Source organism: Charadrius vociferus, unplaced genomic scaffold (genome assembly GCF_000708025.1).
Source record: "Charadrius vociferus isolate BGI_N301 unplaced genomic scaffold, ASM70802v2 scaffold526, whole genome shotgun sequence".
Taxonomy (NCBI): domain Eukaryota; kingdom Metazoa; phylum Chordata; class Aves; order Charadriiformes; family Charadriidae; genus Charadrius; species Charadrius vociferus.
The window spans coordinates 32,997-45,003 of NW_009648966.1; the positions used below are offsets into that span (position 1 = coordinate 32,997).

At 39.7% G+C, this 12,007-nt stretch overlaps 1 protein-coding gene across 1 annotated transcript in view; it reads right to left on the reverse strand.

Annotated features, from left to right (window-relative positions):
• DGKH (diacylglycerol kinase, eta) overlaps positions 1–12,007 on the reverse strand; it is a 75,328-nt gene that overhangs the window by 18,706 nt on the left and 44,615 nt on the right. Inside the window, exons 16-20 of the mRNA XM_009887706.1 lie at positions 8,122–8,256; positions 6,169–6,286; positions 5,142–5,252; positions 4,896–4,992; positions 2,429–2,536 (exon numbers count right to left, since the gene is read on the reverse strand). Of these exons, the coding sequence (XP_009886008.1) occupies positions 2,429–2,536; positions 4,896–4,992; positions 5,142–5,252; positions 6,169–6,286; positions 8,122–8,256 (569 nt within the window). The remainder of the gene's footprint in view (positions 1–2,428; positions 2,537–4,895; positions 4,993–5,141; positions 5,253–6,168; positions 6,287–8,121; positions 8,257–12,007) is intronic.

Consider the following 12,007-nt stretch of genomic DNA (forward strand, 5'->3'; position numbering starts at 1 on the left):
CAGCAGGAGAAATCACTCCAGTAAGAGTTTAATGGGTAGAGAGATCACCTCTCTGAGCAGTACTCAGACTACCTCAGTTGGCACCTTGGGCAGAGGAAGCTGCATCAGAGACACTTGAGACCAGACCGGAGAAAATCTCTGAAAGAAGCTCAAAAGCCACAACAAGTTGGGTCCTGTCCCCTGACAGAGGACATCCTGGAGGTGAAGAATAAGAGGGTGCAAATCCAGGACTGTGTAATTCAGGTGGTGTCTGCCGCAATGGCTCAGGGAGGGAGAAGATGGGCAACAGGATGAGGGACTTTGGTCCCTGCTGCCCACCAAGCCAGTAGGAGCCTTCACCCCAGTGCAGTGAGTGGTGGCTTTGGCCAGGAGGCTGAGGAGGGCTTCTCAGGGAAAGGGCTGCACAGCAGAGTTGCCATAGTTTAGTGCCTCATCCAGGTGGCACATCCTTTCAGGGCATCCCAGGATTGCACAGAAAGAACTTGAGCAGATAAGTGTCGAAGAATGAAAGCGGGTCTAGACTGTTATGAAGCGAAAGGTTTCTCCACCTGAATTTTTCTAATTTCCATGGAAATTTTTCTGTTTTTCACATGGAGATGTGAATGTCTTGAAAGGAGCAAAGACGGTGGTTCTGTTATTCCAAGGTAAAAAGTATGGAGAGTCCTCAATCCAGCTTTATCAACTATAACTGACATCTACAGGGCTAGTTCTGCATGGGTTAAGAAAAAGTAGTGGTAAAATTTCATTTATTTTGTGCTTCCATTTTAGCAAAAGGATGGGCAAACCACAACCCCGGATGCTGCGTTTCTCCACCAGTAAAACATATTTTGTACTGAAAACCAACCATACTTTTTTATTATTTTTTTTAAATAAAGGCAAACAAATCTCTACAGATCAATGTTCAAGAAACAATTCCCTCCTTTCCTGTTGCAGGTCATGTTTCCATCCTGTCTTCTGGAAACCAAAAAAGCATGCCTAAACAATCCCAGCTCAGGTCTTGTCAGCGTGTGGCTGCCCTGCTTGGCTCACTGATGTTTCAGGAATATCTGCAGCCATCAAGGCAACATCTTTCTTTTATCCAGATAAGCAGAAACAGCAAAACTTCAGACCACCACCATCATCTCTGAAGATCAGTCACTCAAGACTGCACTAAAGCAGTGAATTACGCTCTTAACTCTGTCCACAACTATGGCACTTTGCTGGCGCATCTGATCACCAAAACTAAGAATATCAGTAAAACTGCTCCAAGATACACACATTTGCTGTATACTGGTATGACAGCTAGGACAGATCTTCTCTCTCAGTAAGGCAGTCCAGTGAGAAAAATAAGCTCCTGAACAGGAGCTAAGCAGATGTTAGAGATGCTTTCAAGTTATGAATATGAACATGGAGTATACTAAAGCTTTAGATATCCATAGCCAAATATAAACACAACTGCCATCCTCTGACATATACCAAAAACAAGACAAGGACATTGAAATATGTTTAAATATTTTTTGTGACTTTTATATATTTATGTGTGTGTATATATATCTATATAAAAGCAAAGGATAATAACTCACAAGAAACCAAAAGCATTTTGGCAAAAAAAAAAATAAAATAATCCTGTATTGTCTACATTAAAATCACAAGCTAATTTGTAACTACAGTTTCAGGTGATTCAGACCCTCACACACACTAAATCAGGATGTGCAGAATTAGGATAATCTGCTTGCAATTACAATTGTTTCACTGTGCGTGAAATGGATGGCAGCAGTAAGCCTACTCCAAGTTGTAAGACATTTAGGTATCCATGTAGTGTCACGCTTCTTAGGAGAGGGGAGGAAGAAGGGAAAAAAGATATCTTCAAATATTTTAGAAGCTCATTGAAGATAATATTTAAAAAACAAGATTACTACCCCCACTAAATTATCAGTCACTAAATGCATCAGTCCTTATTTTCTGAATCACCATCCCTTAGAGTCCAAACCTGTTTGGAGAACAGGAGGAAAATTCAGGTATAAACCATGAGTGATTATCCTTGTCTACTTTGCTTATTGTTAGAATACAGCAAACAGAGGAATCTATGTTTTGAGAAAACTTATTTACAGGAGTTTGTAAAACAATACATAGAGAAACTATTTGTGTCTCTCTTTATAAACTTTTTTTCTAAAAATACTCATAGAGTGATTAAAAAAATCATTAAGCTTTATTATGAACATTTTGCTGGAGTGGACACAACAGAAGGCAACAGACAGTGAAAAATCATGGCATACATTTTCAATAAAAAAATCAACAAGACAATATAGTTTAAACTGGAACAGCCTGCCTGAATAAGGGTTGCTATCCAAACTATACACTACTGCTATTAAAATTAAATGAGAAGAGCAGTTCATGCTATTTATTGCTGGTTTCACCCAGAAGGTTATTTCTCTTTAATGTTACTCACATCGTCCTCTTTGGTTCCACCCCAGAAATTAGTCCCACCAGCGTAGCTGGGAATGTTTAGCACAGCTATGCCCTGCAGACTTGGAAGGGGGATGTACTGTCCGTCACACTGTAATGGATAAAAGCTCATTCAGTATATAAATAACGTGATAAAAGTAATCAGCCATTTTTAATACATGAAGATTCAACAGAGCTAGCGGGGGGGATGGAGTCATTAATAGGTTGACACAAGCCTATTCCACCCATGCTGTGAAGCATCTCTAATACAAACCTCTTCTCCCCAATCTTAGCAGTCACTTTTGCAGAGCTGAAAAAACACTAGTATCTACAGCAGAGGTGTTCTGTGGCTCTTCAAAGAAACATTTTCACAGTTTCACATTGAGTTAAGTGTATTAAGCAGGGAAAAAAAATAATCAAAAGAATCCAAGAATATTTCTGGCATAGCCACAAACACATAATTAAATGTAAGTGTTGTTAGCACTCGTATACTTGCCTTCCTGTAAAAATAACTCAGTCTTCTCCCAAAAGTGCAAAGGCAAATCTAAGAATGACCCCACAGCTGTTACCCTGACCATGGCTAGGGGTTGCTGATTTTGCAGGTAAGAGGTCACTCCTATGACTGACCGTTCAGTCCTCTCTTACCTCTTTATCCTCCAAAACCCCATAAGTAACACCAAGTCCTACTCAACACGATCATGGGATGACATAGGTCAATCTCACCCTACATATAGCCACGAGTAAATTTACAGGCGTCAGTGAAATCACACTTGACTTACAGCGGTACAACTGCCTGCAGAGATGAACCAAATAATCTCAAACCATTCAACTGCAGTGAAAAGTGCAGTCCTACAGCAGTGCCACAAGTGCGGATTTAAAGCAAGTTGGAAATGTAAGGTCATAAATGCTGGATGCAGGTGTCACTTTCAGGATCATGCATTTGTTGGTGAAGTTGCCTTTAAAGAAGCTTGCCAGATTACCGCAAGTTACCGGTCCCACAGAAGGATCTTAAAATTATACAAATGAAATAGAAATCCTCAGGAAATAAGGACAAAATCAATAGCAATTTAAAGAGATGCAAAATTATTTCCAGAATGTTCTTAGTGCTCTCGTTTTATGATTTAATCTCAGCGACAAGACAGAATTTAACATTTTGATCAAAATGTGACAGTATCCAAAATATGCTGTGACATTAATAGATGCTGCAAAGCCATTTGTATTACAGTAGAGGTCTGCCTCCAATTCCTGAAATTGATATTTTTAATTTTCCAATGCCATGCACCTTATCACACATTTTAGCATAAAGCTAATATTATGCAAGGCAATACTAAATATGAAATTTCTATTTGCTGGTTTACTTCCAGAAATATTCAAAAACAATTATGGAAAGGTCAGATTTGAATGCCTTATTGAATCTTATTTGAATCTTATTCAAAAGATCCTTAAATTAGAATTCTATCTGCAGCATACATAACGTCCTTTCCTGTCATTATATTTGCCAACTACTGCATAATTCCTTGATAATTACTCAATCCTTAGATAACAGCAATCTGTTGCTACCAGACAAGATCCTCCTAAATCTCAGAGTGAGAAAGAGTTTCAGTAACTTAAAATTATTCTTTCAACTTAAAAAGTTATCTTCTTATAAATATCATGAACTTCCATATGAAACACTTAGCACAAAGTAAAAAGAGAAATTATGTATCTTCTCTGCCAAAATCCAGCCTAGATATTCTTTGGATGAAAATAACTGTAACGGTCCCATAGTCTTTTTCTGCATTTGGTAATAATTTATCTCTCTTTTAAGTTCCCAGTATTGTGAAGAAGACTTAGATTTCATGGTAGAACTTAAAAGACAACACCCCCCCATGTTTAGATAATTTACACTGCATTTTTTTGTTGCTGTGATAATATCTTGTTTCTTTTGTCTGACTGTCTCAAACATCTATTAGAGAAAGTCTCTAAAGATGTAGCTGGGCCTCTTGTGATGCACATTCAGAATCTCCCCTCTTCTACCAGGAATTTCTGACTGAGATCATCTGTGTGGCCTCCCTTTATGTGTAATCAAGCTTTCAGACAGTTTTAAATGAACCTGAAGGATTAAGACTCCTTATCTCTTTCCTTGTGTTTAGTGTGTGTTGATTTCCATCATTGTCCTTAAAATCTCATCTCCTGCTTTGATGCAGTGAACATTAAGAAACATATCCTACCTATACAATAAATTGTTTTAAAAAAAACCCCAGTAATCACAAGAAACATTATACTGGGTATTCTGGGATATTTAAGTACTGACAGTTCACTCCAAAAAAACACCTGGGGAACCACTTCTAACACAGCATATTTTTACACAGTGCCTTTGAGGTCAACTTGGGTTGACACAAGAGCTCTAAAAGGTTTCAAGAAAAAGCCCAAGTTCTTCCCTACAGATTGCAGAAGGAAAAATGTTCATTCTGCCCATAAATAAAAATTACCTCAAGTTGAACTTTTTGTTCTAAGTTCTTGTAAGTTCTCTGCAGTAGCTCTTTTGTGCCAAGAACTCCATACCACATCATGTTTTTTGTCCGACTTCTGAAAACAGGTAAAACAAGATTCACATATTGAAATACACACTTTGTATTGTGTTTGTAGGATGAGACAAAATTAAGAAATTCAAATAAAGAGATAAGGAAAAGAAAATAATGGGAATGTCTTGGCTCTGTTACCGACAATTCTATTACCTGCACTTTTCAGGGTGCTCCTCTCGCTTGTTATTAAATTCTAGTGAAATTTTTGCATCTAACCCAATTCCAAAGTAGTTGTTCATGACACATTTTTCTGAATATCCCTCCCTGTTAAAAGAAAAGAGATAATTAGGTGTACATTCGTACAGTACCTGGACACACAGAGCTTTGACCAAGATTTGGGTTGGTCTCAGAACAGATACGTCAGAGACACCAAGAGATGTTTCCTCTGAATCTCCCTCAGGAAACCCAGTGGCAGTCAAAGAGACAGACTGACTGCTAGCTCCTTTGCAAGTGCAAGTTACTTCCCATAGGACAAAAGAAACTGTAACAGACCTCCATCCTAGCACTTTCTCCACCATACCCAAAATTAACAGTGGAATATGAGGAAAAAGCTGCCCTGGGCATGGCTCTGAGACAGGAGGACCACACCAGGCTGAGCACCCAGGCTGTGTTTAGGTATGCTGGTGCTAGATGTTTGGCTGATGCTGCAGGGCACAGCAGTGCTTCGTTTTAGGGGAGTTGTGGCCCACAGCCAAGGTGCCATCCGTAAGTGTCTGCCAGTGCTACACCCGGTTCTGGGAAGCAGAGACAGCTTAGGACACAAAACTTCCACCTCAGTGCTCTAGTCCTGAAAGGGACACTCTTCATCTTCCTCCACTATGAAGTGGACAGACCTGCTTCAACATCTCACTGGTGGCTGAGCTCATGTTCAGACCAGCGGGTCAGGCAGGGGAACCCCGCTCTGAAGGACTGTTGTCCCCCTCCTCTCAGAGGCAGTGGGCAAGGGGTAAGTGAGCAAATGTCTCCTATTAATTCTGCTCCTGCGAGACAACTCTGCACTACTCATAACTAAAATGGCACAACCTAACCTATTTTCAGACCTTGAGGTCTACTGCCAAATGACAGCAAAGCAGAACTTCATAATGCAAAAAAAGAATACAAAAAAGTAAAACAAAAAGCTTAAGAAAAGCCAACCAAAGCAAAACAGTGATTCGGGGAAAAAAAAATAATAGTTTCTTACAGTGAATCTGGATCCGGGTCAATAAACGGCGTAGCACCAAATGGATCGATGTTTGCTAGCAACATTTTGCTAATAATTGAACTTCCTGCAATAGAAGCAGCTAGACCAGCCCTCAAACCTGATTAAAAAAAGAAGAAAAGAACAAAAAACCAATTTGTGTTTGGTAAACAGAGAAATATATATTGCCATAATATAAGCCACATAGTGAGAGACAAAATATTCATTAAATCCATATAGGGAATGATTGTGTTTCCATCTCAGCTTTTACCTATATTGGTTATCTTTTCAGGTCTCTGGCTCTCTTGAGCAGAAAGGCAGCTATGCTGCAGTGCGGTGGCTGACTCTTCAGGTACCACCATTGAGAAAGAAAAAAAAAAAAACAAAGAAAATTCAGGATTTCAGGCTAACACTCACTGGTTGGCATAGTAACCAAATAGGTGACCTAATATCCAAAAAGACTACCAGAGCTTTTTATTTAGTTTAAGCTTCACCCCCAAACTGTCCATGATTTTTCTTTGGTCCTTTTGTTTGGAAATATTCCTAAGGAATATCCTTACCTTTTTTACAACTGGAAGAGTCATAGTTTAACTTAATTTGTGGAAGGTCACAGCCTTGCCATGCCTACCTTGACTTAGATTGAAGTGACTCTGCAAAACACTGTGTAACGCATGTAAACAAAGAAAAGTACTTTCTAAAAGCTTTCACTTAAATTGACCTAAAGAAAAATGTAAGCTCAGTTCCATTATGTTTTAACTATACTAATGAAGTTAATTAAAAGAGTGTTTTACTGGTGCCCCCTAGCATTAATTGCATTTGGATAAGAACAGAGTTTTTTCAACTGTTAATTGCATTTAGAAAAGAATGGATTTTTTTAAACTGTTTTTACTGCACAGCAGCTTTGTGTAGTTTCAGTTATCCACTTCCTGAGAGGTATCTACAGACACCTCTTATTCAGAGGGTTGAACTTTATCCAGCTCTGTCCCTCTGCCCATTCATAGCCTCCACTGATTAGGATGAACGACAGAAGGACTTCGGGGTACAGGGGGATGAAAAATTGATCATGAGGCAGCAATGTGTGCTCACAGCCCGGAAAGCCAATTGTGTCCTGGGCTGCATCAAAAGCAGCATGGCCAGCAGGTCAAAGGAGGTGATTCTGCCCCTCTGCTCCACTCTAGTGAGACCCCACCTGGAGTACTGTGTCCAGGTCTGGGGTCCACAGCACAGGAAAGCCGTGGACCTGTTGAAGCAGGTCCAGAGAAGGGTCATGAAAATGGTCAGAGGGCTGCAGCACCCCTCCTATGAAGAAAGGCTGAGAGTTGGGGTTGTTCAGGCTGGAGAAGGCTCTGGGGAGACCTTATTGAGGCGTTTCAAAATATAGATGGGGCTTATAAGGAAGACCAAAAGACTTTTTACCAAGGCCTGTAGTGACAGGACAAGGGGCAATGACTTTAAACTGAAAGAGGGCAGGTTTATATTGGACATAAGGAAGAAATTTTTTACGATGAGGGTGGTGAGACACTGGCACAGGTTGCTCAGAGGAATTGTGGATGCCCCATCTCTGGAAGTGTTCAAGGTCAGGTCGGATGGGTCTTTGAGCAACCTAATCTAGTGAAAGATGTCCCTGCATGTGGCAGAGGGGTTGGACTAGATGATCTTTGAAGGTCCATTCCAACCCAAACCACACTGTGATTCTAAGATCCTGAGTTTCATTTTGCATCCTCCAGAATCAAATGCAACACTTCTGCTATATCTGGTTTCGTGCCAAATGATCAGGAACCTTCTACATTATTTTCCGTTTCCTACAATAAGATACAACACAAAGATGTGTATGTTGGTTGAAACAAACTCAGGGCTCCTGGCATGAATTAAAAATTGTTATTTGACAGCAAGTGGGGGAACAGAAGGCTATACAAAAGCAGTGTAAGGAACAGCAGGTTTCAAAATCACAATTACCTGGGCAGATAATCCTAGTGTTAAGCACTGGGAGGTTTTCCTTGCTTGCAGCCAAAGCTGGAGCAGAGAAAGAGCCTGTCTGAGAATGGATACCTCGGCTTGTACGTCGATCTGGAGATCTTGGTGCAGTTTTAACTGTGCAGAAGAAGTCAAAGTAAAAGCACTAATTAGACCTATTATGACACACCAACTACATCATTTTTACAGCCCTGAAAATATTTCAAAAGCATTAATTTAATCTGTTACCATTCTGTGACAAGTGTCCTTCCCCCTCACACCACAGTTTTCTTCTAAATATAGGGAAGAAAACTCAGAAACAGATCAAGTGACAAGCACAAATTAAAATTAACAAGTGTGCATGGCATTCAATGTGACGAGTTCCCAACTTATGCTTCAAGCTACCAGCAAAAATTGAATTACATCCACCTTTAATGCTGTAGTAAGTTTCTGATAAACATGTTAATGAAGTAATACAAATTTAAATTTAAATTCAACGTATATTTACTTATAAATATATTTGTATTTACAGTTCATTATTATGTATAACAATTTTAATATTGATAGGTAAGCTTTCTAACCCATAGGCCATGGAAATACCTAATCAAGAGCCATGCTATTTGCTTCAAGCAGGCAAAATGGTCCCCTGCTTCCTCCAGGTTTCTGAACACCTCAGACAAAACTCTGACATCTTTATCTACAGCGGCAGAAAGCCATGTTCAGACATTCTTGTCTTCTGCAGTTACAGTGATTATGGGGGAGAGCCATTTACCATCATCTTTTCTTTTTCACAAAAATCCCAGCAATTCCCAAAGTAATTCCAATAACTTATTTGTTAAAATTCTCCAGAAGATGGATCAACAAAACCTTGAGACAGATAGCAAAGTTCGGTAGTTGATCAAGTTGTTGGTGACCAAAGCAGGTAATGGCTCAGGAAAACGAAGGGGAAGAAAATCAAGGGGAAAGAGAAGGTGTTCACACCGAGGAACTGGTAGCTCAGTGAGACCAGTTACCCCTGGGGCTGCCTCTGGAGATAATGATGAAAAATAGGCTTTTCAGAGGGCTCACCTCAGGGGCTGAAATTTATTTTCCTGGCAGAACTTGTTTCCTGCAGACTGAGAGAATATGCCAGTGCCTGGGGAAGTTAATCTTAGTGAAATTCAGCCCTGTCAGGCATAGCCAGAAATTGGTGCCCCAGGGAAGAAAGTTTGGGTATTATCGTATGCTTTGCTATAGCATTTCTATGTGCATGTAGAAAGCTTTTGCACACCAGATGATCACAGACAGATATTTCTTGGCTACCTCTGCTCCAAATTAGCTCATATGTTAAAACTACTTCAGCTTATGACAACTTCAACCTTGACCACCTGAAGAAGCTGAGAACAAAAACTGAAATAATTTCAAAGTGGTCTGATACATTCCTCTCAAAACCTGAAAACTAATTCTGCAAAAATAGAATGATTAGGACTAGCACCAAGAAAACAGAAGAAAAACACCACCAGGAATGTGGTAGGAAGTATAAAATGTACCCTTTTTTGTGACAGATCAGTTCATGCCAATCACGATAACTCAGCTTGAGTAATGCAGGTGTACTGTCTGAGGACATTAACCGAAAGAAAATACAGAGTGGGAAAATCTAGAGACAAAGGTAATAACAAGAACCAGGTGTTAGAAATTGTGTTCAAATCAATTCAGACCAGGATTTGGGCGTTCACTTTTCTTTTAAGTGATGATAACTTAGCACAACACAGTCAATGAAACGGCAAATTCTTCACCCTTTTGTATCCCAGGAATAAGATAACACACCTTTCTGGATGACTTCTTTATGTTAAACTGAAATTATTAGATGCAGGACAGGGATAAGTGGGTGAAATTTTATGGACTGTTTTATATCAAAGGTCTGACCAAGTGGCCTAACAGCTCCTTCTGACTTTCACCTCTGCATAACAGCGTTAGCAATTATCACAAAATGCTATAGTATTGCATGATAACAATACAACATCATGATTTGTATCTGTGCACAGCGTAACACTGTAATATAAAGTTAAAAAAAGTAAAAGAAAGAAAAACTGCAAGTGGTATCTGACAAGAGTTATTAAATATTTAGATGGAAGTAATTAACACATGGAAAAATATTATCTTCATCAAATGACCAGGAAGATCCTCAGAGGGTAAAATATAATATTCAGAACTAAATTAGCATTCATTTTTCATAATGCTACTGAAAAATTCACAATGCTATTCACATAGACTGTTCTCTTTCTACTTGGGAACAAGGCAGTTATATTAAATAGGAAAATCAACAGAGCAGCTGCTCTTTATTTGACAGATGAGACTCATGGGGATAACTGCAATAAAGATAAACTTTTGCTGTTCACGCTCTGATAAAAACAACAGAGCCCTAATGAGTAAAACTAATGTTTCTTTGCAGATGATTGAATTCATGTTTCATGCTTTGTCCCTAAACACCTATCTTCCACTGACAGCATTAATATGCACTCTATTTAACACATGAGATCTATGAAGAATAGTACGGCTCCCCAGAACCCACAGCAATTGTACCACCAAGAAACGACGTGTTCATATATATTTCTACATATGGCTAGACATATGCATATATTTTTATTTTTTTATATATTTATGGCAGCAGGTTCAGGTCATCGGTAGGGCCAGCATCCTCTATGAGTTGCTATTGAAACTGGACAACCAACAAGCATTCATTCATAGAATCATAGAATGGTTTAGGTTGGAAAGGACCTTGAAGATCACCGAGTTCCAACCCCCCTGCCATAGAGAGGGACCCCTCCCACTAGACCAGGTTGCCCAAGGACACATGCAACCTGGCCTTGAACACCTCCAGAGATGGGGCCTCAACAACCTCTCTGGGCAACCTGTTCCAGTACCTCACCACCCTCAAAGTCAAAAATTTCTTCCTAATGTTTAATCTAAACCTGCCCTCTTCCAGTTTAAAGTCATCCCCCCTTGTCCTATCACTACATGCTCTACTAAAAAGTCCTTCACCAGGGGAAAAGGAGAGGGGCCAATGAAGAGACAATCATTGGAGACAGTCTGACACCTATTCCTGGAGAATCAGAAATGTAAGATCCTGAATGAACAGATGCCCCAAGATACTAATGCCATTTTTCTAAGGTAGGAGTTACCGACACAGGCACCAGCTTCAGAGCAGAGCCTCATGAGGACAATATCTTTTTTCAGGATGTTAATGAGGGTTAGGGTAACAGAAGGAGATGCAAATCCCAAACACCTTTGCTCATTTTGCCACAGGAAATCGCTCACCAAATATCTAGAGGGTGGGTTTTGCTGTCCACCAGCCAGCACTGTTTCTCCATGACTTGCAGATCATCTTGAGACCTCACCTGCAGTGCATCACTGTCCACTTTGATAATATGGTAAAGACCGAAATTTCCACCTATAGTGAGGAGCAGCTTTCCTAAAATCATTACACAGCTTGAGACTCATGAACAACCCTGGCACATGAACTACCAGTCATCACAAAATGTAGTATTGATGTTTGCAATGGAAAATGTCCAAACATGACCTCTGGCTGGACTAGTGGGTGCCAAAACCAAGCAAAGGAGGAGGTGAGTGAGAGTCCTACATAGACAAATCCTCCCTCATTTTTCCACTACAGCCACTCACTGGCAGATTTCATACAGGACACATGAAGGAGATTTTACACCAGCACTTGAATGTGGGAATTAGTACTATGCTATTTCAGGAGATGACTATTCTCTAAATATTATTTTACACACAATAAACATATACTGAACAGCCAAAAGGAAAGCTTAGTGACAAAACGGGCTATTATTTTGTGAAAATGCTACCTTCCAAGCAAGTCATTTGAAACTCAGATCACTCAATATTCGGA